Below are 26,917 nucleotides of genomic sequence, written 5' to 3' on the forward strand. Positions count from 1 at the left end.
CTTGAGCTGAGCTGCCGCTGAGCTCCCGGATGGCTCAGTTGGTTGAAGCGCATCCTCTCAACCACAAGGTTGCCGGTTCGACTCCCGCAAGGGATGGTGGGCTGCGCCCCCTGCAACTAGCAACGGCAACTGGACCTGGAGCTGAGCTGCGCCCTCCACAACTAAGACTGGAAGGACAACAACTTGACTTGGAAAAAAATCCTGGAAGTGCACACTGTTCCCCAATAAAGTCCTGTTCCCTTTCCCCAATAACATCTTTAAGAAATAAAAATAATAATAATACTGTGTTAGCGAGGTGCAGTGCCAGATGGTTGCTGGACTTATCATGGTGATCACTTCTTTAGGAATAACTATTGTGTACACCTGAAACTAATATATATTGTATGCTAACTGTATTTTTAATAAAAGTCTTTTTTAAAAAAGTTAACAGACAGAGGAACTCATGAAGAATATTATGAACATGAGAGAGACAATCTGGGGTGGTGGTTGGGGGTTTGAGAGCCCGAATGCCCGAGTTTAAAACCCTAGATGGCCATTGAGTAACTTGGACAATTTATTTCATCTCTCTGTGCCTCCGTTTTCTCATCTGTAAAGGGGGGATACTAATAACACCTACTTAAGAGGGCTGATGTGAAAACTAAATTAAATGCAGAGCACTTAAAACAGTACCTTGCCCAATATCCGAGGTTTGTGTTTTTCCCCCATCATTATAATTAGAATAAACAGCCTTGCCAAGGTCTCAATTGTCAATGAGTTGCTCCATGGAGGAAAGGGGCTGACTAGAGACCTCCAGCTCCAGTGAGGGCTGACCTGAGGCAGGGAACCGACCTTCTCTTGAGGGACAGATGTTAGACCTCAGGAAAGACTTCTGGACAGGGAGCTTCATTAGACGCAAAGAAGGTTCCAGGGGGCTGTCCAGCCAGAGGGCCTTTTGGGGCCAAGAGGAACCCAGGCCGGCTGCACTGCGTTTCCTGCCACTGCACCAGCACACACTGGATTTCTTCTTTTGAGAGGTTTTCTGTCTAAGCAAATCCTCAGCTCCTCTGAGATCATCTTACTGCCCTCCTTGAGGCAGTCCTGGGGTTCGGAGGGAATTAGTCCACAGAAAAGGAGCAGAGGACGCAGCCTTGCCACTCCTTCATCCCACCTACCAGCCAGGGCCTCTGAACTGTCTGCCGGTTACAACTCCATCGCAATTCAGCGGAAGCAGGGAAATAGGCACTTATATACCAATATGGCGGCCTGGGCACCCAGCCAGGGCCGGGCAGGGAGGGCAGGGCACCACGGCTCTGTCTGCACCACAATACTGAACTTGAGGATTCGACCGTCTTCCCTGGCTTGGCACACGGTACTTGGCCAAAGCAGACGGACCCTGAGGATGGCCCAGCTGAGACCCTGAAAGTACCAAGGGTAGAGGTGAAACCAAGGATGCTAGAGTCCCCCAATCTGTGGGCCTTTGCACACAGGTGAGCAAGAATGGGTTATAGGCAGGCGGAGGTATGTGCAGGTCTCCTCAGCCCCCAGGGTGGGGACAGCAGTACCCTGGTCAGTAACCTTCTGCCTCAAGCAGCTTGGCCAGCCCTGGAGGAGCAAGGTCAAAGGTATGGCCAGGTGACCATGCTGGGAAGCACCGATAAAGGAAAAGACCATCAAACTTGGGGCGAGAACGGAAGCACAAATTCAGAGGGGCTCTTCTTGGACAGAATTGAAGTTTACGTTGTTGAAACTGTAGGTTTACGAGGAGGTAGACATAAGAATGGATGGAGAACAGAACTGACTCTTGCAAAGCTGGAAACGGAAGGGCTCTGGATTTCCTGCCTGCCCGGCTGGGGCCCCCACTGCTAAGAGAGGAATCCTTGGTGCTAGGTCACTAGAAAGAGAGGGCTGCCTCTTTCACCTTTCTCCCCATCGTCCAGAGGGCACGGTCCTTAACTTTGCTAAGCAGCATAATTACAGGTGTCAGTTCCTCTGATTCATTTCCGTGCCCAATGACCACACCGCTGGGTGAGCTTTTCATCACCCCAGGAGTAGGCACACACAGTCACAACAGGAATGTTTGTTAAATGAATAAAGGAAATGGGTAGTAACGGATTCAAAGCAGCACCTGCAGGCAGAGGCTTGCACTCCCGCCCCCCTAACATTTTGGGTAAACAGGGCTGTAAATCCAAGGACTGCTGAATCTCTCTGGTTCAGGTTGAATTCTATACAAACAGGTCTCTGGTTTGGTTTCACACAATTAACAGGCAGTAGAAAGATTTTTGATTTTTTTTTTTACAATGAAAATGTACATACCTTTGTGTATACACAGACCCCTATAACATAAGTTTCATTAAATAATACTGCCACACTAACGAGAGGCACGTGTATCTACAAGTATAAGGGAGTTTTACAGATGTTCCTTGAAAGATGACAAGATATTTCTTTCCTTGTATGTTTGATATATTTCATAATTTTTTTAAAGTAGATCTAACATTTTCACTAACATGAGGTCCCAAGAGTAGTCAAATTCATAGAAACAAGATCCCTGTCAATTCTCTCTGGATTTTTAAGGTACAGAGTTCTTTTCTGGGGCAATGGGGTGGGTGGGTGGGTGAGAGTCTCATCTAAGGACCAGAAGCCCCAGGTCTGGCCCAGGAATGATGCTTCTGGTGTATGTGGGGGGGGTCACCTCTCAGGAGGTCAATCTTCTAAGCATGGAAAGACTCCGGGGCGGCCAGATGGCTCAGTTGGTTAGAACATGAGCTCTCATCAAGGTTGTCAGTTCAATTCCCACATGAGATGGTGGGCTGAGCCTCTTGCAACTAAAGATTGAAAACGGTGACTGGACTTAGAGCTGAGCTGCGCCCTCCACAATTAGACTGAAGGACAACATCTTGACTTGGAGTTGATGGGCCCTGGAGAAACACGCTATTCCCCAATATTCCCCAATTAAAAAAAAAAAAAAAAAAAGAATGGAAAGACTCTGGATGGTAACAGAGAGCAAGGAGCTCGAGATGCCCCAGCGCCAACAAAGGCCGTTAGGGTGCATAAACACACACACCCTGTGAGTACAGTGTCTGTTTCTGACTCTCCTCCAAGTTTCACTTTGTGCCTGGAACACTTTTCCTTTCCAGCTCTCCAAGCCAACGAGCTCGCATGATTTACACACTCCAAGAAGTTCTGTCTCTTCTGTGACATTCCCCGTTGGACAGATATGACGAGCCCCTTGGCTCTGCCCTCTCTGGACAGGAAACATCCCAGAGCTCCATACGCTGCCCCAGTTCTGGGCACGTCCTCCCTCACTTCACGCCATGCAATGCACACATCTTGCCCCTGACTCATGGCCCAGTCCTGCTTGATGTACAGTTTTTTTTCCTGAAGGTTGTCTGACCCACACTCGTGTGGGTGTTTCTCACTGGCAGGACGTGACAGGGCGGCGAGGGGCCCGTACCTGACCACTGAGCCCCTTCTGTGTGCAGGCACTGTGCTGGCAGCTGCAGTTTGGGACCACAGAGCTTGACTCTGAGAAGCAAGGGCCGTCTGTACAAACAGGGGCTGTTTACCGAGGTTGTCAGATGGTGGTGGCAGGAGGGAGAGACCCCATAGGGGAAGACTCCCTGACCTGGCCCACTGCCACCAAACTTCCCCATCACGGCCACCACCCTGCTGCCCGCGCGGCAGTCTTTGCCCTGTCTGCACACTGGGAAGAAAGCCTGCGAGAGGCCCACAGCCAGAGTCCACACGCTCACCCTCTCCCCAGCCCTCTGTGATCATTTAATGGTTGGTTTCATTCAAATAACTCAAGGTAATGCAAGCCAAGCTGCCCACACGATGCTAACAGCGATATATAGATTCCCCTGCATTCCTGTGGGGAGCTCATGTAATGGAATAACGGGAGTGGAGAAGGGCAGGGCCGCTTACAGACCAACAGGATAACAGGGGAAGAGAAATAAACTGGGGGCGGGGGCGGGGCAAGTAAGAAACCAGCCCCTGGTGGAGGTGTCATAGGGATGGGGTGGTGGGAGCAATGGATGGGGTGAGACTCCACTTGCCCTGGAACCCACCCAGGTGTGCTGTCCAGGCCCTTGGCTGTTCGTCCCAAAGGGCCTGGTGAGGCGCTGCTCGCCCAGGAAGCCTCCCCTCCCCAAATGGCTTGGACCTGCCAGGGCGGTGCCTGGGTCATCCTAAGTCCGCGCCAGGACAGATGTCCCAGGGTCTTCTTGCCACTGAGTCCCCTCGTGACTTCCTTGATCATAATTATAATCGCCTTCCTGAGCTATTTCCTAACAGAAACTTCAGGGTTCTCGACGCACTCGTCCTTCTGGGGTGTAGAGGAAGTAGGTTTGGGTTCCACACACAGAATGGTTGCAATCACTGACCTGTTTTGCTGGAATGCACGGTAGCCGAAGGTCCAGCCCCACCCCTGAATGCTCGGCAGACCCCTTGTCATCTGCTGGCGAGGCTGTGGAAGGGAGTCCAGCTCCAAAGGGGGACTGCAAACTGGATGCTTCCTAAACCTGGGATCTGTGGGGCTTGCACAGCTGTCAGACGGTTCCAGGGCGGACGTGCCTTAGGCCTTCCTCTCATCTGGCCCATCCAGAGGTGCCCAGGGAGCTGAATTCATAATTCCCTGCTCTCTCCCAGCACAGTGCTGACCTTGCTCTGGGTCATTCTGGCTCACCGTCAGGTACCCTGGACCCCCCTCGGCAAGTCCAAGCTGGGCCCCCCAAGCCCCTCTACAGACTTGTATTCTTGATGGCCTCTTTGGGCAAGGAGTCTTTTAACTTCTGCCTCTTTGCAGGTGAAGAATTGGAGACGCCTTACCATCTGGGAGCCAGTTCTCCAGGCTGTGGATCGTCTCGGCTACTGGGCTTTCCTTTGAAGGCTGAGAGATGGAACAGCTTGAGAGACTGGCTGGGCGGGGGAACTCACTAAACCTAACCCCTCACCATTCAGAAGAGGACGCCGAGGACCAGAGAGAGGAAGTGACGTACCCAAGGTCACACAGCCTGCTGAAGCTGGCCCCACGACCCATATCTCCTGATTCCTGACCCAATGGTCTTTCCAGTGTCCTTTCTACAGATCCCTAACCCAGCCACAGGATTCGGTCAACCCACGTGAGGCAACGCAGCCACACAGCTACTAACTCAGAGCATGAACGCAGCAGCCTCTGCTCCTCAGATGAGAAGCTGGCCTTACATGGAAATATTAAGAAAGTCAAACACGGTGTGTGTGGGTGGGGGGTGGGCATAACGCTTCATTGTCTCTCTAAGCCCTGCCCACACTCGGAGCATGCCAGTTGGGCTGCAGGAAAATGTTGTGTTCATCCACACACTCCCTTTCGCCAGCCCAGAGAGAGGCTTCTGCTGGAGAGGGGAGGAAGGGGAGAGGAGAGGGCCTTCAATTCAGAAGATGGGGACACAAGCCCTTAGGTACAGAAGTCTCGGGAAAACTCCTTGCAGCTTCTGGAAACAGAAGGGAAAGAGGCCCGGGAAGAAGGGAGAAAACCAATGTTGGGTCACATACGGCCCATTGCTCTTCTACATCCCTGGTGCAGAAATGGTGAGAACAAGGCAGGACGAGTCCAACATCAGTGTCACAAGAGCCAGCAGAGAGGGGCGTGAGGGTCCACACTCATGAAAAAAGAGCCACGCTGGGTACCCCGTGACTCCTCATGGAGTATGCAGTGCCTGTGCCCCCCACCCCCGGGGGTGACATTCCCCAGGACTGTCCTCACCCCCTCCCCACCTGCTGCACAGCTCCACAAGAGGCCTACAGCTGAGGGGAGTGCAAGACAGGCAGCCTGTGCTGCCCCTGGGGTCTGACAGGCTCCCGCATCAGAGCTGCTTCCCTCTAAATGTGAGGGCTGGGGGCTGGCGTCCCAGCTCTCTGCTGAGCTCAGCTGGGATCTCTCTAGCGGGCTGGGAGGGCCAGCAGAAAGGCTGAGATAGGTCCCAAGGCCTGTGGGTAGGGATGTCACCAACGCCCAGACCCAGTCAAGGGACATGGGTAACAAAGCCACAGGCTCAGACTCTCTCCAGAGAGGGAGGTGGTATGAGATTTTAAAAAGTTCTTCTGAAAGATATTTCCATAGGATATTTCCATACGGTGCATATTTGCAACTTTCCCTCTCTCTTAATTTTTTTTTTTTTTTTTGCACAAACTCTACTGCGACGCTAAAATTTCCCATCTCCTTTTTTTGTCGTCACCAGCAAACGCCTCGCCTCCTGCCTGTCACATGTGTTCGTTCATATCACCCTTGGCCCAGCGGGGGGACCCCGCTGGTCTTGTCTCCCCGCAACTCTGACCTTTCTTCGTCACCAGCCTGCGTCCATGCTTTACTCTCACGACCTTTACCAAGGCCCAAGCACACAAGGAGACTGGGGATGATGGGTCTTCCTTCCTCGGCCCAAGACAGAGGCTGTGGCAAAAGGTGCCTCCCAAACACTTCTCCTTTGGAAATCTGGATGGTTAGTGATCCGTTAAGAGCTGACGCCGGTCAGACCCATGCAAGTTTGAACCCCAGCTTGTCTAGTTTCCAGCTGCTGCTCTGAGCCGTCCTTCGCTTTCTCAGCTACAGAACCCAGAAAATAGTAGTATCTCTCTCACGTGGTTCCTGGGAGGCTACTGGGAGAGTAAAATGAAGAAATGCATGTCGATCACGGATATTTAGCACAGTACCGGGAACACTGAAAAAGTGCGATAATATTAACTGTTATTGTCATGGATGATGGGGGACAGTGGTCCCTCCGTGGCAGGGTGAGCCATTTCCACTCATTCAGTCCTCGGCTGAGACGGCAAACAGCTGCTTCTCCGCCTTCTGGATAACAACCCTAAAGAGACTCGAGCACGGCTATTAAATCGTCATTTCTGTCCTGGGGCCAGCCTCTCTCTGACTCCCAAGCAACTGTGGACGATGCTTTACTTGGGGAGAGGCGGGAGTGGCTGTCTCTCTCCTGTTGTGAGTCCTCCCCTCTCCCCAAGTGTCAAGCTGATGCCCTCACTCTCTCCCTTACCAGCTTTATCTCTCTTTTTTTTTACTTTCTCATTTCATACATTCATTTGTTTACTGTCTGCTGCTCCTACTAGAACGCCAGCCTCAGAGAATGTGTCTATTTTTGCTCACGAAACACATCCTCAGCCCCCGCACGCTGCCTGGCACACGGACACCCACATTTTCGTTGAATAAATGATCAAATGAATAGATGCGTTTAACTTTTCTACCACGATCTTTCAAGGACCAACTGAAATGCCACCTCCTCCAAGAAGCCTTCCTTGAATCCTGCCTCCTCCACCTTCCCTTCACACTTTCTTGCCCTCTACTCATACTTCTTACCTTGTTGAACCCAGAAACGTAGCTCTGTGTGCACAGGGCACCTCTGTTACCAGCCTGAGAGGCTCCTTGGGAAGCAGGGGGCTCTGAAGGACTCAGAAACGCTTGGTCTGAATCCAGGAATGCGCCTACAGCCACAGCGTGCGAGCTCAGGTACGTTCCCTACACCCTCACCCTCCATGTCTCAGTCTTCTCACCTGTAAAATGGGAACCTAACACCCACCTCCCAGGATTTAGTTCTCATCCCCTTTCTCTCTCACTAGAGAGACACATGTCACCTCGATTTGCGTCTTGCTCACAGGGACAGCTCACTGCACGTTTGCTGAAGTATTGAACCATCACTCTCCCCGCTGCTTATCTAGGGCCCAAGTGGCATCTCCGAGAGGGAGAAGGCCAGAGGAAGCACCCAGTAGAGTCGGGCTGTGCCTGACATTTCTCTCTAAGGAGACGGAGGGAGGGAGTGGGACCCACAGCGTCTTAGACCTGTGAAGGCTCTGCCCCGTCGTCTGGTGCTATAGAGACCAGGACGGTGCCACCCACAAAGGCTGTGCCACTCAGTCAGCATCACCCTTGACCAGGCGCAGGTGGTTGTTGGTGTGGGACTATTTAGGCTCCATCTCCTCTCCACATGCCAATGCAAGGATCCCGTTATTATTAGTTTTTAGCAAAACCCACAGGCAAATTTCAATTTCCTGGGTCAGCGCTCTTTATTTAATTATCGTTGTAGGAGACTAAAAAGAAAACCTTGTTTTCCTGAAAAAAACCAACACAATATGACCTTTTAGCTCCAGCGGAAACACAGTATGAATGAGAACTTCCACAGGCCAACAAGGGAGGCTGAATGGAAGCATCAGCAAAGCTGTGCCCGGGTAGCACCAACATTCCTAAAGGGGGGCAGGAAGTGCCCCCCCTTCCTTCCCTTCCTGTTGGCAATCTCAGCTATTTTCCCTGCTTCAGCTAATGATTTTGAAAACTGCATTTTTCGCCCCCTTCTCCCTGCGAAGCTCCTTTGCACCTTTCCACCTGCCTGCCAGCCACCTCAAGGACACCAGGTTGAACTGCAAACACGGCAGGTGCAAAGCCGGGTTCATCATCTCTGCCTTCGCCCTGACCTCCTGCCAAGCTGTTCCTCCTCGAATGTCTGCCAAGTCTCTATCTCTAAGCAGCCGGTCTTACACTTCCAGAGTTACTTTGACTTCTCCTGGATGTCTTTCCACTGGAGCCCCTTCTCTCCTTTTCCACTGTGACTGTCCTAGGTCCCACCTTCTTTCCCTCCTCCCTGGACCCGTCTTCTGGCTGACTGTCCCATGTCTGAAGTCGTCCTTCTAACATCCATCCAGGAGACAGCTGCCAAATAAATCTTCCTCGTCAATGCATCATTGCAACACCTTGAGCGGCTCCCTAACGCCTACCAAACAAATGCCTAAGCCTAATATTTGAGGCCCTCCCTGTCTCTAGCAAACCTTTCAATCCTGCTTCTCTCCGGCCATTATCCTCATATACCCTAAACACCAGCATATTTGTTAAGCTCCTCAAGCGCCATGCCCTTTTGCAAAGTACTTACATTTCCCATTTCCACATATCAAAATCCTCCCCACTGCTGTCGGTCTAGCTGAAATGTCACCTTTTCCTGAGGCCAATCATTCATTTATCGGCAAATATTTACTAAGCATTTATTCTGTGCCAAACACTTCCTGACTATTTCAGCACGTGCCCCATTCTCTCCTGTATGCTCATAAACATATTCAAATCACTCGCTACATTGTAAACTTCCTAGGGACAGGGCCAAGGTCTAATTTATTTCTAGATTCCCCCCAAATGCCAGGCACTCAATCATCTTAGTTGAATTGAATCAAGGTTTATGCTGTCCATGGTTCTGATATCGTGTCGTTTCATTCTCCTCGTTGTTTTCTTTTTCTGCTTAACTATGCGTGACCAGGAAGAAGTAAAAATAAACTAATGATACTTCTCAGCAGCTATAAGCCTGTAATTATGCTTAACTCTCAGTTTTCCATGCCATTGGCAAAAGAGTGGTGGAGAGAATCCCCCACCAGAAGCATCAGAACATTATTTCCCTCAGTCCTTGGCAGGTAGTGGACAGTTTATAAGGAACTGACTGGCCTTTTCAATTCTGTTTGGATGGTCAGGTTGTTACGTAGGATTATAGTCTCTCAGTAAACTAGCCGGGTCAGAGGGATGGAAGCGGAGATGGAAGACTGTGGGAGGAATGTACTCCTTAACGAAATGTCTGCTCTCTACAACCTCACAGGCAAGACTGGACAATGAGGGCCTCGCAGGCACCTGGGCTGTGTCAGCCCAGCTCCAGGGCTTGGCCAGTTTCCCTCAGATGATTGCAAGGGTAGAGCTGTCCCAGCCCCAACAGCCCACGAATAGGGGTCCAAAATAGGTTTTGACTTCAGGACGACGCTGCTGAATTGCCACGGGGAGCGAGGAAGGTTCTAGGACGGAGCAGGGCTATGCTTCCCGTCTTGCTGTCCCACCAGAAACCGCTGGATACAAATCCAAGGAAATGCGGTTTGCAATTTTGCACCGATAGCCAGACAATGTAGGGGGAACGTTCCCTTCTTCCCCTTTGGAAGCAAACAAATATCACATGCGGTGATTCGGCAGCTGCATTAGTTGGGGGAAATTGATGCACATTTCATATGTCAGGGAGCTGAATCCCAGAGAATGGAGCCAGCCTCCCAGAAAATGGTTTCTTTATGTAGTTCCATCCATTTATTGTTTGATTGGACTTTCTGTATATTAAATTCCAGCTGTTCTGCTGCTCATGGGTATTATGATGCGTTGGCTCGGTGGGAAATAATGAAGGTGATGGGATTTTACAGCATCGCATTACAAAGGAGGCGTCCCCAGCCTCATCCATCTCTCCATCAACTAGCTGGTGTGTGAGGTGGCACTTATATTAAAACGATTTTTCTGATTCAGTTTAATGACACTCATTCGAGTCCTGACACCGGGAATATGATTACACGAGCGAGATGCAATCTCGCTCCATCCAGTCACGGGCAGCCAAGGCTGAGTAACCTTCCCTCCTCCACCCCACCTTCCCGCCCGCCATCATTTGCATTGAGCTGGGTGGAGGCAGGTGGGGGCTGGGGAAAAGAGGCCTATCCACGTTCTGGCCTTAGACAAGCAGGCTGGATGGAGGCAGGAGCAACGGACCCCATGTGGAGGCTAGGATAAGGGAGCCTTTTGGTGGAGAACTTTGGGGCTCAAAGGCCTGGTGGTGACCTCTTCCTCCCTTGTCACAAGTGAATCCCCGTTAGAAGTCGGTCTGAGGTCACTAGTGCACAGTCCTTCCAAAAGAGACGTTGGGGGCCTGGTTTCTACTTCCCAGAAAAGAAAAGCTGACGTGAAGAACACCAGAAGATAGACATTTAGGAGAGGAGCAGAGCTCCAGGCTCCTGGAAGTGGCTGGTTCTGTTCAGTCACCTGCCTGAGTTCAGGGCGTGTGGGACTCGCAGGTAAGTCTCTGCTCCTCTCCCTGCCTGGGACGGGCCTGCAGCCATGACGACACACGGCCCAAGAGCCTTGCATGACCTGGGACAAGAGCTCCCTCCTGGGCGAAGCAAAAACACAGAGGAGAGAGGGAGGACCAGGCTGCCTTGTATTTATACTATTTTCAGGCAGAGTAATTGCTGCTTCTTCAGAAGAACCATGTTTGTGCTTATGGATGTGTTTAAAGAGGGAAACCCAAACAAAACCAAACAGACTGAGAGAGAGAGAGAGAGAGACTGAGATGGATTTTGAAGATTCCGGTGCAACGGGCGCCAGCCTGGAAACCCCTTTCCAGCAATTGCAGCAATGTGAATGGCTGGCTCAGAAGACCATTCTAACGTGATGTCCCTGGTGTGAAGTACCCAGAAAGTGCGTGTCCCAACTGTATGCATGCTTCTCTCCCTCCTCTGCCGCCCTGAAGCCCTCCTCCAGCCCCTCTGCTTAAGCAGCTACCACAGCCCCCGACTCAGCCAGTGGCCTCTCTGTTTCTGAGCCAAGACTGCCCCCAGGGTGGTGTCCAGCCCTCGGCAGGCGCTCGGTTAATGCTGCCTGGCTTGAAAGGAAACCTCAATCCAGGCATAGGTGCAGCCCAGCCCTGCTCGCAGACGTCCATCCATGCTCCAACTCTGCTCTTGGGCCGGACATCCAGGCGGGCTCTCAGCTGCCCTGGGCCCTGGAGCCCTCTGGCAGTGCCTTGACGCCTCTCGTAAATGCTTCTCCCAGGAGTGGAGAAGGTCTTTAGGGCTGTGTGTTCTGGGCTGTCGGGAGCTGGGGACGCTTTTCGCTGGCATGGTGGGGACAGGACCAGAATGAGCTTCTTGTTGCCTCTACCTTCACATATATGCAGACTCTGTCACCTCCCCCACCGCCACTGGCACCATCCTCGGTCCCAGCCACCAGCACTTCTTGCCTGGGTGATTGTGGTAGCTTCTCCCTACCATGTATTCACCGCCCAGCACCCCAGTGATTGTTTTAGAGCACAGGTCAGGTCGACTCAGAACCCTCTGGTGGCTTCCCGTTCCCAGCAGGTTAGGAAACGGCCAAGGACAAAGTGCTGGCGGTGATTGCGAGGGCCCAGCACAGCTGCTTTCCCCATTCCTGCCCCTGCTCCACCAGTAGAACCTTCTTGCTTTTCCAAGACTAGCACAGCAAGGATCCGGCTCGATGGCCTTTGCATTCAGTGTTCCCCAAGTCACCCACGTTCCTTCAGGTCTCTGCTCAAACGTCGCCTTATCCGAGAGGCCATCTTGACCTCGAATAAAAGAGCAACTCCCTTTGCTCCAACACCTTCCACACTCACAACTCCCCTGTAGCACATCAGGCTTTATTTTTCTCTATGGCATGAACTGCTGTCTCGTGGAATGTATTTATTTATCAATTTACTGTCTGGTCTCCTCCACTAGATCAGAGACTATCTTTTTTTTTTTTTTTGCTGTGGCTCTTTTCCCGGTGCCTAGCAGCTATTCAATAAACATGTGTTGAATAAATAATTGAACGGAGGGAAACTTCATGGGTAAGGGTCTTACGTACGGTGCCCTTTCTGTTCCTCCCTGGCCCCCAAATCTACAGTGGGGAACATGGCCAAGTAACCCAAAATAGTGAGGGACAAGGGTTTAAACTTCCCTTGCAAGAATGCCCCAACCCTGCTACGGCTGCCATCACAACGAGAGAATGCCCTGCCTGGCCTTCTCATCTCTGCCCTGCTAACACAGAGGTCCTGCTTGGCTCACATCTGAATAGCACTTTCATCGGCTCCGACACTGGCCAGGAAATGGTCAGCAAATGATAAAATTGAAGATGGGTAAGCTGGGGTAAGTTTGGTCGCACAGATATTTACTGAGGCCTACTACACACCAGGCCCTAGCGGATCACACAGTGACCTTCGGCATAAAGTTCTACCCTTGAGGAGCTCACATCCTGGGGGAAAGACACATCAAGTTAATAAAATGTGGCCATAGACAAGACTGAGGTCCGCAAGGGCAGCGGTGGGAGGCAAGGGGACGGCCCTGAGCTTCTGGAGGGCGGGGAAGGCCTTCTGGAGGAGCTGGGGCTGGGCTGAGTTCGGAAGGATGGCGGGAGTTAGCAGGACACGGAGCAGAGTGTGAGGTAGTCTCTGGAGAGGCAGGAAGAGGGAGCAAAGGACTGTCTTCTGACCCACGGTCTATTTACTGCTCTTCCCGCCCTTTCTCGTTGGGGTCCAAAGGAAAAGAAGTGAGTCTCGTTCAATTCATTTTGTCCATACCTTACACTGGGCTGACGTGCAATCGTAGGGCCTGTATATTCTCAGACCTACTGTGCTGCCCTCCACAGTAGGCACTCAAATGTTGAGAGGATGAGTGATTCCTTGTAGGGATGCAGGTCTGTACCCTCCCTTGGGAATTTTAGCACCAGAGAACTTAAGAAATGTCCAACCAAGAAAAGACCTTGAGGTCGTTCATTCCTGGTGAGTGCACTATGGCCAGATCCCGCTGGGTAGGGACCCACCACCTTCCAGGTGGGCACTGCTGGCCAGCGTCCTGGGCCAGGGCCCTTGGGAGTTAGAAGGGGGGTTGGTGGGTCCCAAAGGCAGTGGATGAAGACAGAGCCAGCATTTCAGGAACTGAAGGGTAAACAAAAACAGGTCTCGGACTGGCTCCACTTCTGGGGGAGACTGGTCAAGCACCCCACTTTGTGCTGAGCCTGTATTGATCTCCCTGACTCTGCTCCCTGTCTCCCCACACCTCAGGCAGGCAGGCCCCTTCCAGGATTATGTTTTAAAGGGAAATGCAAATAGCCCGGAGGCTGCTTCGCGCTCAGAAGAAGTAAAAATCAATTCTGTTTTTGTTAAAGTGATTTTTGGACACTGTCAAAGCATTCTCATCTCAGGGTGTGGGGTGACAAATAGGCTGCCGGTGTCAATTATATAACCAAGCCAACCGGGCAGTAGTGGGCCAACCGGACACAGCAGGAGCGACGCTGCCCTGTGTCCTTCCCAAGCCCAATGTCCCCTCCCGAAAATATCCAAGAGGGCCTCATCCCATCCAGGCCTGGAGCTGGCCCTCGGTGGCCCTCCAGGTACCGCCCTCTTCCCCCCCCCCACAAAGCTTCACCCACTAATTGGCTCAGGCACCAGGTCAATTATGATACCAAGCACAGTCAGAGAGAAGAAGGAAAATCTGCTTTGAAAAAGCCTCTGACATATAATACATTCCTGAACTAAATTCCCCAAATAAGATGTTAGTCTTATTTAATATTGGGAGTTCTGTGTTATCCCTTCTCTCTGTTAACTGAGATAATTGAGGATTTATTTTATTTATAGCATCAATTATGAGCAGAGAAATTAATCCTTTAATGGGGCATTTGGGAGCCCAACTGTCAAGGGGGCATGAGGGAAACGTGGGTTGAGCACAGGCATCTCCCCCCCAGCCCAGGAAGCCCCCCCTCCAGCCCTGGTGGCAGCTGGGCTGTTATTGTTCTGCGTGCTGAAGGTATTTTGAGATATTAAATACACGGGAATAATTGGCTCCCCCTCCCCAAGGACACCTGAGGAATTCATCAGCGAGTGCTGGGAAAGCAGGCAGAATGGCAATTGGGTCAGAAGAGCTACCTTCTTCACTGGGCACATGGCCCTTGGCTTGTCGGTCAGCCCTGCTCTGCAGAGGAACTGAAGACCGTCTCTCCAGACTGGAAACAGAGCTCGGGGAAGGATTAGGGTGGGGAGGGACCGGAGACAGGAAGAACTAAGTGTCTGCTGGGAGCTGTTGGAAGCAACCAGACAGAACGGGGAACATGGCAGAATATTGGCCCTCGGTATTCCACGGCCGCTCGGGGCTCAAATGCCAGGAAAAGTAAGAAAAAGACAGGCTTTCTGGAATGGTTAACAAGCCTACACACTAGCCAGTGAACGTGTTCAGGACAGAAGCCAGCCAAGGGAGAGGAAAAGGTTTCCAGGGCTGACTTGGTATGACCTCCGAAAAGAACAAGAAGACCCGGTGAGGGCTGCCCTCCTCTCCCAGGGGGCCAGGGCTGGGGCCGAGCACAAATCTTGGGTCCACCCTAGAGAGAGGACGGGAAGGTCTGAGAACACTATCAGACGAAGCAAGGGGAAGAGACGCCCCGCTCACCTTGACCTATCCATGGAAAAGCATTTTGCCAATCCTCAGCTATGTATAGCCAAGCAATGAGCCTGGTGATATTTCCAACTGGCAACTCAGGTCAAAGTCAAAGCAGCTCAATTGGGCATCGGGAGACACCGGCCAGGGCGGAGGGGAAGAAAAAGCCTGCTTTCCCTTACTTACGAGGTTACGGGGGACACGACTAAAGGCCGAAGCCTTTTGTGCACACGAGTTTCTCCTCCCTGAGGCCAGACATTTTGATGCATGGGGGAAGGAACGGTGAGAGGCCCACAGTTGGGGGAGCCACACTCCTCTCGTGCAGGTACCCTTCCCATCCTCCTTGCCTTCACTTTCTGGCAGAGTCCCCTTACTCTCACCTAAGAAAGTAAATGTGAAGCGAAGATCGTCCATATCCTGCTGCTCGACTTGCCCCTGGATCTACAAGGTGAATGCCAAAGGAAACCCGTGGTCTCCCCAGTAACAGCAAAACACTGAATTTGCTAGGAAAGCAGCCATTCATTTGAAGGCAGTATTTCAACATGCCAGAAGGAAATGTTTTATTTATAAATTCCCCGTGTGCCTAGAACGGTGCCTGCCATGTGCTACTTGTGGCACAGATACTTTCTTGAATAGCAATGTGACTCGAATAGACTCTGATACCCTGAGGCCATAATAAACAGCAGTGACTCTGAAGTGCTGATTCCCACCTGTGGGCCCTGATGGCATGGGGACAAGTGGAGTGGTGAGTGAAAAGGGAAAGGACACTGGACGGAGACCACCAGACTGGTATTTGAAAATCAGTTCTGCCCCTGACCTGCTATGTGACTACAGCAATTTACTTAACCTTTCTGAGCCTCTGCATCTACAAAAGTGTATAGAGTCTGTCCTACCTTGCAGGCCTGTTGTGACGACTTAAACAGATAATAGATGCAAAGTGCTCAGCGCACTGCTGACGTATAATAGACACACGTGTGCTGCTCTACTACTAATAAAAGGTTGGGCAGGTGGCCACTAAAGTTGCCACTTATGTCCTCTGAAACAACCCCATTTGAACTCTGACCCCCATGCATCTCCCCATGGCATTCTGAGGCATCACTCTGTGTCATGCGTCCCACCAGGGGGTACGTGAGGACGCTGGACAGTTAGGGCCACATCAGAATCGTGGCCATGGAGGTCCTGGCCAGGAGTAGGTCCCCTTCAGGAAAGGCCAGGCTCAGCCAAGAAGGGGCAAATGGGCCTCCATTTCCTGACATGGTGGCCAGCTCGCTAATATCCCACTGTGCTCAAAAGCCCACATCTCCACCTGAGCCAAGAGAGACAAGGTCAAATGACCAGCCATTCTTAGCCACTCTCAGTGGGACTTATTTGAAGGAGTGTGTGTGTGTGTGTGTGTGTGTGGGTGGGTGTGTGTATGGGTGTGTGTTGGAGGAAGGGGCAGGATGGCCTCTGTCACACAGACAAGAAGTAAAGGGAATGCCCTCATCAAATGTGGCCTTCACAAATGGACAATGACACCGCTTGCTCTCCCCATTGCTCCCTCCTATGTGTCAGAATGACACATGTAATCATTTTATCAGGTCCCGTCACTTGCTCAGTCATTCCCAATAAGCACATGAAACACTACGGCAAAACCAACGCCAGCCCCACAGGGTTTCAGCCAGGAAAAAATCGAATCACCAGGACGCCACCAACTGAATTGTCAAAGACCAAATAAAAAGCTTCACGAATTCTCCGTCAGCAATATAACGCTTCCTGGGCTGAGCAAATATAGACCCAGCATATGAATTGTGAAGGGGGTTTGCATTACCTTCAGTGACTTGTAACATGAAGCAGAAACCCTAAGAAATACATGTCTCCATAAAGCTGCCCTCATTGGCTTGAATCCATTGGGGGCAAGAGTATAATCTCCTTCCTGAGCCCCCTTCCTCTGATGCAAAGTTCACACCCCAGCACCATAAACACATTTCTGTGACCTCAGCTGGAGAGGCAACTTCTGAGAGATGGAAGGGACAGCGTGACCTCCTGTTGACAACATTGTTACATCTGTATCTGGCCACGTGACTCATTCAGACCATCTTGCGATTGCCCAGGTAGGCTGGGTCATTCAATCACAGTGGGGCTGAGAAAGGAAGACCACTCCTCCTTTGGTGAGAAAAACAACGGGGGCGCCCTGCTTTTCAGAAAACCCACGTTCAAAGTCACTTACAGAAAGTCTGCTCGGAGCTACTGAACCCTTGAGCATCTGTGGCAGCAGAAAGGAAAAGTAAGGCAAAACAGAAAACAGCTTACAAATACACTGCAAAGAAGAAATGCAGGAAGGATCCAGAAAGAGGGTTCTCCGTGTCTTCTGTTAAAGGAAACCTGTACCCTCCTTACGACACTCCCCAAACTTCTCACAGTTTTGTTCCTCCCCACCGCTGCCCTGTTCTTCTCCCCATGGCAGCCCTTATACGCACAGATGCATGTAAAAGGGCAGCAATGACCACTCCCATCCGCACCCCACATACACACATGCACAGAATGTGTGTCGGAATAAAGAAACGCTGACTTTTTCCATGTTTCATAAAACACAGGCCCCACTCCCAAAAGAAAGCTCAGTTGAGAGCAAGCCAGTGCCCCCCAAACAAATCACTGACGTGCCTCCATCTTCTGATGCGCCCACAACTTGGATACGCCACTCTGGCCTCCTGTGCCCGACCCTCTTCCCACCCAGAGCCTCACGGTCCCATCCAACCCCCCCACCCCCCCTCCGCCCTGCTCCAGGCCACCAGCACCCGCTTACCCCAGCGTGGTCATGGTGACAATGGTGTACCAAAAGGAGGCCGGGATGCTCGTGAACTTGCTGGCAGAGGAGCCCTTCTCGGCGTAAAACATCACAGTGGCAAAGATGATGATGGCCATGGTGAGGGAGAAGAGGAGAAAGCCGAGCTCCGAGGCGCAGCTCTTCAGCGTGTAGCCCAGGATCCGCAGGCCCTGGGAGTGTCGTGAGAACTTGAAGATGCGGAAGACGCGGAAGACCCGGAGCGTGACGAAGGCGCCCGACACGTCCTCGTTGTCGGTCATGACCAGGCCGATGTAATAGGGCATGATGGCCACCACGTCGATGATGCTCATGACGCTGCGGATGAAGCGGTAGCGGCTGGGCGCGGCGAAGAGCCGCAGGAGGTACTCCACGGTGAAGATCATGACGCACGCGGTGTCCAGGCAGAAGAAGGCCACGGAGTAGCGCTCGCCGCACGGCAGCTCCTTGCTCCCGGGCACCGTGCCGCACGGCACCGTCTCCACCACGTTGGTGATGACCGACACGGCGATGAAGAAGCCGGTGACGTAGTAGAAGACCAGGGCCAGCGTGCTGGTGTGCGGGTTCTCGAAGGCGCGCCACATGGTCTGGCGGAAGCTGAGCGACGGCAGGGACTCCTGGTTGTTCTCCGAGTCGTTGTCGTCCATGAGGCGCTCGGCGTTCTCGCGCTTGCGGTCCTTGTACTCCTCGTAGCAGCAGTCCCCGATGATCTCGGGCAGGATGCCGTAGAAGGCCAGCTCGTCGTCGTAGGCCGAGATGCACTCGTAGCGCGGGTAGTGCAGCTTGCCGGTGCGGTAGAAGTTGAGCACGCAGCGGAACACCTCAGGGTCCCGGTCGAAGAAGTACTCCTTGGTGTCCTCATTGAAGAAGAATTCCTTCTCCGTGCTGCCCAGCAGCGTGTCCGGGTAGCGCTCCAGCGTGGTCCGCCACGTCTGGAACCGCCGCCCGCTCACGTTGAGCACGATCAGCTCATCCTGCCGCTTGCTCTTGTCCGCCGGGGCCAGCGGCATGGGGCAGTTGGCCACTGGCATCCACCCGATGGCCGCAGCCCGCGCGAAAGGCAGCCAGGCCGCCACTCCCGCCGCCATGGTGACTCCAGCTCTCGGGCCGGCCACTGTGCAGGCCCTGGGCACACCAGCTTGGAGTTAGTTCAGCGACCCCTAGAGACAGGAGGAGAGAACAGAGAACCCGGTGAGTCCATGATGGACTCCCCAGTGGGGAATGGGACACGGGGAAGGGTCCTCGGGGAGGGAAACAGCCAAAGTCTTGCACAGGCAAAGGAATTAAACTGAAATCACCACCCACGAAAGAGGCCTTGGTTCTTTCCCGTCCTCCCCTGGCAGGGAGGGCGCGTGGCATGGGGCAGTGCAGCTGGGTGGGATCGCCAGATGTTGTCGCCTGCCTGACAAATTGTCAGTTCCAAGAGTTCAGGCGCATGTGGAGGGAAAGCCTCCTTAGCAGGAAGATCTGGGAAGACACGGGAAATAATCAGCTCTGAAAGGTTATGGCGTTATTACGAATTTAAATTGGGAGAGGGTAAATGAGTTCTCATTAAACGAATTTCAAAGTGGGATAAACAAGCTAATTTTTATTTCACTCTTCACCCACCAGGGTAATCAGGAAAGGGGTGTGGATGAAGGAGATCAGGTAAACACATGCTTTCTACTCCTCACTGGGGAAGAGGAGGCTGGGGCAGGCCCAGGGCTGGAAAATTCTCTGAGATGGCAGGTGACTACAGTAGGCCAGTGCGTGGTGGAGCTCTGTCCCCAAGTCCTATGGAGAAGGCTGTCCCTGGTGGAGTGCTACTCTCTGGGACGTCTAGCAACCTAGTGTTCAGGGACCCTCAGAGCCATGATAGAAAGATGTGGGGAGGCTACGAGGCTGGGCAATGTCCCCTCCCCAGCCTGTCAAGGGACGCTTGGATTCTTGGTTCACCTGCCTTCCTTGCATCGCCCCGCTCCCTCCCAGAGGAAGCTGACCCACGCTTTCTGCCATCTCCAGATTCCTCGCCGCCCGTCTCCATCTGCCCACCATCCTTAGCTCCCTTGGCTTATATAATAATACTCTCTCTTATGCCAGCCTCTTTCACCTGGCCCCATGCCACCCTCAGAGGTTCCTTCAGTGCTGGGCTACCTTGTCCCTTCACCCACTGCTCTCCGAAGCACACTGTGTACACCTGTGTGGATGGAGGGAACAGAGGCACAGAGAATTATATTTGGCTTTGGGAAACAGATTTACCTTCCCAGATCTGACTTTTTAAAGACGAGATAGTGAGATGACTCTGCAATCCCCAAATGTACACCATCTGTGGGAAGACATGTGGTGACACAGAAACACACGTCACAGCCATGGGAAATGGGTAGGGGTTGACACTCGTGTTCTCTAATCCTAAACGGATTGCACAGCACCAATCCTGACTCAGAATTATTTGGACCCTCTGGTTCAACTCTGTGTTTAAAGAAATAAAGCAGGGGTGAGTCTCGTAATGGGATTTGAGCTTTCTCTCTCCCTGTCAACCTGCTTTCTTCTCCTGACTCCCGGCTTTTCTAGGATGTCTGAACGGCCACTAGACTTTCCCACTGGACGCCTCTGAAACAGGCCAGGTTTAACCCAGATCTCCCTCCTTGCAAAAAGCTGCTCTTTACCTTTTGCTGTCAGCATCCCTGACCCAAGGCCTGTCACCTTGGTCACTTTCCTCGTTGCTGCACCCAGAGTTGCCAAATAACGAGACAACGGCTCTTACTGTTCTCATTAAGGCTCCAGTTGCCTCAGGCCCCCTTCCCACTGGCCTGCTTATCTCTCATCCCAGCACCCCCAAACTGTTCTGTTTCTCCTGTTCCCCAGAAATCCATTCTGCTCAGTCAATGCCCCAAGCAAGGTTCTGACGGTGCGTAACAAAATCACGGCATACAAAATCAAGTCCGAACTCTTTGAGCCGGCATTCCAGCATTTCCACAGTGGGATCCTGGCTTACCATTCCAGCCGCCATGCACCCATCCTGGCCTTCAGCAACAAGACCATAGCCCGGTTCACGCACACACCTTGTGGGGGTCAGTGTCGGGGCACTCTTCCTTCTGTTGGCACTATCCTCCCCGTCACCCCTCCTTTTAGAACCCTACCTATTCCTCACTCTTGCTGTGATGCCCCTTCTTCTCCCCACGATGAAATTCTCGCTTCCTTTGGGCTCTCAGCACTGTGTTTGCCCCTCCTCTCTAGCACGCGTCACCCTCTGGCTTGGGTTACAGACACTTCCTATGTCTTATTAATAATCATGGCTAACAATAACTGAGCAGCTCCTCTATGCCGGGTGCTCCTGTGGGTCACCCATCCTTACAGCAACCCTCGGAGGAAGAGCCTGCCTGAAGTTCAGTAGCCTGCCAGCCAGAAAGGGGCAGCACGGGGATCCCACAAGGGGCCAACTGAGCCCACACCACGGGCCATGTAGCCCACACCACTTCTCAAGGTCTCCCTGCAGGAGAATAATCGCTGATGTGTACTGAGGGCTGACTGAGTGCCAGGCGCAGTGTCACATACTTGCATGGACCCTCTCAACTGACCCCACCGACAATCCAAGGGGGCAGACACCATTGTCGCTCCCATTCTGCAGATGAGGAAGACGAAGCAGGAGTTGTGCTAAAGGATGTGATAAGTAGGCAGAGAGATTTAAACCCTGGCAGACTCAATGTGGAGCCCAAGGGCACAGCCAGGCCACTGCCCTGCTTTCCCCGTCCCATACTAAGCGCCTCAAGGCTAAAAGACCATGACACCTCAATTTGTGCATGACAACCGAAGAGGTGGCACAGTGCACTGCGGCCGTAAGTGCTCAGACTGCAGACCCTGATTTTGCAGTTGCCATCTGCCTTCCATCAGTTTTACTCCATGCCTTGCTACTATATTTCAGAGGTTTCCAAGGGTGGGCATTCTCTCTTCAAACAGTAAACTCTGAAGACAGATCTGGGTCAAAAGAATCCAATTTACGTGCCTCTGACTCACTCTGCCTTCAGTCGAGTTTTCTCAAGGAGAAGATCGCTGCCTCAGTTTCCCCATCTGCAGGCTAAGGAGAATATCCACATTCCTCTACTCCCTCGTATAGGGATATTGATTCAGGTGCCACAGAAGAATGACAATGACATTCCCTCTAAATGTCATCACTGAGAGAACAGAAAAACAGCACAGGCCTGATGAGCTCTTGATTACGGGAACTGAGGAGAGAATGGGGGCTCATTCACCCACGGCAGTGGGTAATCCATGTGCCACTGAGAGAGGATTTGGGGACACGTCCTGTGCACTTTGTCTTTCTTCAAGACATTTACCCTTATGACTCCCTGTACTTTCCTGGGTTACTAGGAGAATTTGTAATCTCTCAGCACACACTGAGCTAGGTTTTCTAAGGAGCAAGGGAAGTTTGGGAAGCAGGCCCCCGATTTATACATTGGTCACAGATAATTCCAATTTGGATTTAGTTAACACTGGGCACTGACAATGATTTATCCCACAAACATCTGATTTATCCCAGCAAACATTTGGTTTTTCCCATAAAAACCTATGACGTGGACATTTCTGCCTACAAGTTAGAGGTAAGGAGACCAAGACCCAGGAGTTGATGATTTTCTAACAGACCATTGATCAGCTCACTGCCAGATGACTTTCCAGATCCCGGAGGGCGCACAGACTCCCCTCCCCCTCGTCCTGGGCAGCCAAGAGCACAGGGTCAGGAGGCCCTGCATTCCACTGTCAGATCCCTCCTGAACTTGGGAAAGCAAGGCAACATCCCGCTTGGGGCCTCAGAATCCCCATCTGTAAAATCAGAGAATTGGACAAGGAAGCAACAAGGAGCCCTTTGGCTTCAAAAATCCTTGATTCTACGGATCCAGGACATCCAGGCTGTAGTTCCCTGAGACCTCGTCATAACCGTCTCCCATGCAAAGCAGGAAGTAGAGCATCTGGGTTTGTTGCTGTGGGGACGCAGTTAGCCAGAGTCTCTTCCTAGCAAAAGCAGTTCTGGGAATGCCTGATGAGGCTGGTGCCCAGAACAGGGCATACAACCTGCATCACTCAGAACTCTAGGCAACCGGAGGCTGGGTTCATTCACTGAACGCCTGGCCGCCGCCCTGGAGGGTAACAGGGGCCAGGCCCCCAGACCCTGGGCCCTGGACCTCTGACACTTAGCATCCCTGTTTTATCCTGGAATGCAGCTCAGAGAAGCAGGACGTTCAGGGGGTTTGAGTGGCAAAGATTAAGAGATTGCTGAGCCAGGAGGTACCCTGTGACACCCTGCAGGGACCAGACATGCAGCTGTGCACCCTCAGAGGACGATGCCCTTCCCCTCCGGTTCTTCCAGTGCTGCTCCCCCCTGACTCCCAAGCCTCAGTGCCTGGTACCTCTCCATCACCAGGCTGAGCCCCATCACCCTACCCTCTCTACCCCACGCCAATCTCCTCTTCTCCACGGGCCATGAGTATTTTACAAACTGCTTTCAGATGAATAATTGAGAACTGGGGAAGGACAAACAACCCCTTTCTATCATAAAAGCGTCTGGTCCCCAGGCCAAGCCTTTACCCCATACATTAATCCAGGACAATCTTCCCAAAGAAAGGCAGACAAGAGCGAGGCCGTCTCCAGAGGCTTAAGGCCTGTCCACCTAGTAAAAGATACGCCTACAGGAGCAATTACCCCACTGCTACTTTCTCTGTGTGTGTGTATATTAAGGGGGGGGGGAGTTGTCTGGGTTTGGAAGGGGAGGAAAAGTGTCCCACCAGATACCATGCCCAAGGCCATTCCAGCCATACCCTCCACACAACCCTGCAGGCATGACCCAGCTCAAGTAGGGCTTCTCGGTGGCTCTCAACAGGCTCCGACACCTCCTGGAGCCGACCTGGGTATGAATTTCTGCAACAGGCAAACAGTGCGGCCCCATTTCCAGCCAATGGCACTGCACATGCCTCAAATGCCAAGGTTTTACTAGGACGTGGACGCCTTACAAATGAAAAATCTGAAGCTATTTTTGTTTTTGGCAGAAGAGTTTGACAGTGGGAAAGATGGGGGTGGGGGGAGGCTGGGGAAGAGACATTTAAAACAGGTGAGCGCTGAAATGACAAAGGCAAAACATCCTGGAAAAGGGAAACAGATTTTCCCCTGCTGTAAAAAACCCTGTTAAACAGCTTCTGTTTAGGAGGGAGAGGGCCAAAAGTGGGCAAAGGGACTAGACAGCCTATCTGGGGATTGACACCTAACCAGAGGACAGGCTCAAGGCAGCAAAAATGTCACATCACCAAGGTCTACCCTTTAGTGACCTCGGCAGAGCACTGGGGGTGGAGCGTCTCTGGAAACTTTTACTTTCCACAATTTTATATCACATTGCTGAGCTCAGAATGGGGCCAGTCTGGGGGAGGGGAGGGTCCTGACAATCCAGTGGCCTTTCTCCTGTGCCCAGAGGGTTTGGATCAGCATGGATAAAACCGACAGGGTGCCAAGCTGGGGATCTTTGGGTACAGGCCTGGGACACACACACAGATCCTCTTCCACAGTGCCACTCCTAGGCTGGCCACCGCACTTTCCTGAACTCTTTTTCTCCAGCCTCCTCACTAGCAAAAGGGAACAAGCTAGCAATCTTTCTTCCTCTGGGGGTCCCTTGTGTACTTGCATTCTGTTGCATTCAAGTAGTGACAAGGAAAAATAAACACATCGATTCCTGACCCTGCGCCAACATGTCCATATGGGGAAATGTACACATGCTGTGCATGGATTTCGTGTGTTCCCAGGGCCCTCTGCTTCGGTCAATGAACACCCAGGATCTTCTGAACGACCGGTAAATAAGGCATAAATTTAACATCACGTACGTTGGTGCAAAATACCAACATGTACTATCTAGCAACCCTTGCCGGGTCTCATAAACAGATCGCTTTTGTGCCTAGGGTCACACGAAAGTTCAGATACCCACTCTTAAAGAAACACAAGAGCCCTGTCTTTGCGGTAAGATTCCAGGTCCGGAACCTCAGCCTGTTGCTGACATGTCCCTGCTGCCCGGGATAAAAGCAGGACATCTTGGACTTGACTCAAATGTCAACACTAAACAACTGCAGGAATTTAGTTGAATCCAGGTAACTTCTCTGCCCAGTCCCTTCGCGCCGCACCCCCAGTATAAACATCTCGCAAAGTGAGTCTTTTGAAACCCCTCCGCCCAGCCGCCTTGCCCTCCGCGTTGCCCCTTAGAGACCTTTCCCGGGGCTCGGAGGGTGGAAGCGGCGTCGGGCAGGACCTGATAGATGTGTGGACCCCCAGCCACTGGTAGGCACCCCGCAGCCTCGCCGGGCTGGAGAACTTTGCGAAGCGCCCCAAACTGCTCCCTGCTTCCGACCTCAGCCATCTCTCGCCTTCTCTTCTCACAAAGAGCGGGGGACCGAGCAAGCCGTCGCCACCTGCCGCCGGATTCCGGGGAGCTGCCTCTGGCACCCCCGAGGGAAGGCAGGCCAATGGAAAGAGGGCAGAGGTTCACACGCCCCCACCCCCCAACCTCACATCGCCCGCTGCCCTGCGGTGCTTCCGCAGCCGGCCGACGCCCCCGGGCCGGCTGTCGGCTCCCCCGCGGCGCCGGCCCCACCCCCAATCCTTCCGGCTCCCCAGCGCCCACCCACCCAGGCGCGGGAGTGGGAGGGTGCCGCGTGGGCAGCTGGAGCAACAGGCGTGGGAGCAGCGCTCCTCACACTTCCTGGCTCCAGAAGGCTCGGTCGCGTCCCTCTTACCTTCGGCGAAGCAAGCCCGGGCCCCGCGCCCCGCGCGCGCGAGGAAGCTGCTACCGGGAGCCGGGAGCCGGGGGCCGCGAAGGCGCCGAGCGCCCAGCAGCGCGGGGGAGAGCCCAGCAGCCACCTCCTCGCGGGCGAAGTCTAGCTCGGTCCCTCCCTCGCTCGGTTGGTTCGTGCGTCCGTCTGTCCGTGGGCCCCTCCCTCCCCCGCCGCCGCCGCCACCGCCGCCGCCGCCGCCGCTCCAGCCCCGGTTCGGCAGCGTGTCCCCTCCCCGCCTCGCCGCTCCGCTCGCGGGCTCGCGGGCTCGCGGCTTGCTCGCTCGCTCCCTGCCCCCGTCACTACCAGCGCCGCGCGGAGCAGAGCCCGGCGGCCGCGGACTGCCTGGCGAGGTCCCTCTCCCGAAGGGGGAGGCAACGGGGGCGCGGCGCGGGCGGGGCGGAGAGGAGAGTCCGGGGGAGGCAGCGAGGCTGCGCCCTGGGCTTCCGACCGATCTCTGCGGGCGAGCGGCTCAGGCCCGGTGCGAGAGCGCGGGGCCGCCAGGCAGCGGAGGGAGCGAGGAGGAGGAGGACCCGGAGGCTCGCCGCGGAAGGGTGCCCAGGGCGAGGGCGTGCGAGGGGGAGTGACTCCCGCGCGAGGGTGTGGGTGTGAGAGTGTGTGTGTGTGTGTGTGTGTGTGTGGAGGGGTGCGCGCGTGAGCGGGGGTTGGGGGGGGGGCGGGGAGACGAGGCAGAGCCTGGTGCGTCTCCCCGGGCGAGTGGAGGAATCCTAGGGTGTGCCTGGAGGTGGCGGAGTGTGCCGACGCGGGTGTGAGCCTGTGTGGCGACGAGGGTGGGCACGGGAGTGAGCGTGGCAAGGTGAGCTCGGTTTGGGGGTGGGGGCGGAGCTCGGAGTAAGCGTGAGTGTGAGCTCAGGGGCTTGTATGCTGGAGACCGGGGGAGAGGTGGCCGTGAGCGCCAGTGTGTGCGCGCGTGGGGTGTGTGGAGACCTAACTGGGTGTTTTTTTCTCACCGACTGTCCACGCGACACCAGCCCTTGCTTGCGGCCGAGCCTGGCCACCTGGCGACGTGGAACCTGCCACCATGCAAGCTTTCCGGCTCTCGGAGCTCTCAGCTACGTGTGCTAGGGTTGGACAGTCGGTCCCGGGGGTGGGAGGCGATGGGGATGTAGTATACACTGCCCTTCTCCCAGATCAAAGCCGCTTTCCTCCCAGAGTGCGAGTGGCACGTCCCGAAGGTAAGGATTCGCCTTCTTGTCCCACCACGTGTACCCAGTACCCAGATCCGAGAGTCTGGACTTGGGAGCGTGAACTCTCAACCCTGGTCCGCCCCGAAGCCCTGGTCCCTCCCCGAAGCCCATGGATGGGCAGCTGGCAGTCGGCACGTGCCAGAGGGCCCAGCGGCGGGAGCGCCCAGCATTCCCACAGACTAGTATTCGCCTCAGACTCCCAC

At 53.5% G+C, this 26,917-nt stretch overlaps 1 protein-coding gene across 3 annotated transcripts in view; it reads right to left on the reverse strand.

Moving 5' to 3' along the window:
- The window catches only part of KCND3 (potassium voltage-gated channel subfamily D member 3), a 199,853-nt gene extending 173,248 nt beyond the window's left edge, over nt 1-26,605 (reverse strand). Inside the window, exons 1-2 of one of the 3 annotated variants that reach the window (XM_074319027.1) lie at nt 26,478-26,605; nt 17,711-18,888 (exon numbers count right to left, since the gene is read on the reverse strand). In XM_074319027.1, the coding sequence (XP_074175128.1) occupies nt 17,711-18,816 (1,106 nt within the window). In that variant the 5' untranslated portion in view covers nt 18,817-18,888; nt 26,478-26,605. Of the gene's footprint in view, nt 1-17,710; nt 18,889-25,470; nt 26,045-26,477 lie in introns of those variants that run through there. The other 2 variants (XM_019730429.2, XM_019730431.2) reach the window with 2 other exon arrangements.
- Between the last annotated feature and the right edge of the window lie 312 nt (nt 26,606-26,917).

This window comes from Rhinolophus sinicus, linkage group LG14 (assembly GCF_036562045.2).
Source record: "Rhinolophus sinicus isolate RSC01 linkage group LG14, ASM3656204v1, whole genome shotgun sequence".
NCBI classification, from domain to species: domain Eukaryota; kingdom Metazoa; phylum Chordata; class Mammalia; order Chiroptera; family Rhinolophidae; genus Rhinolophus; species Rhinolophus sinicus.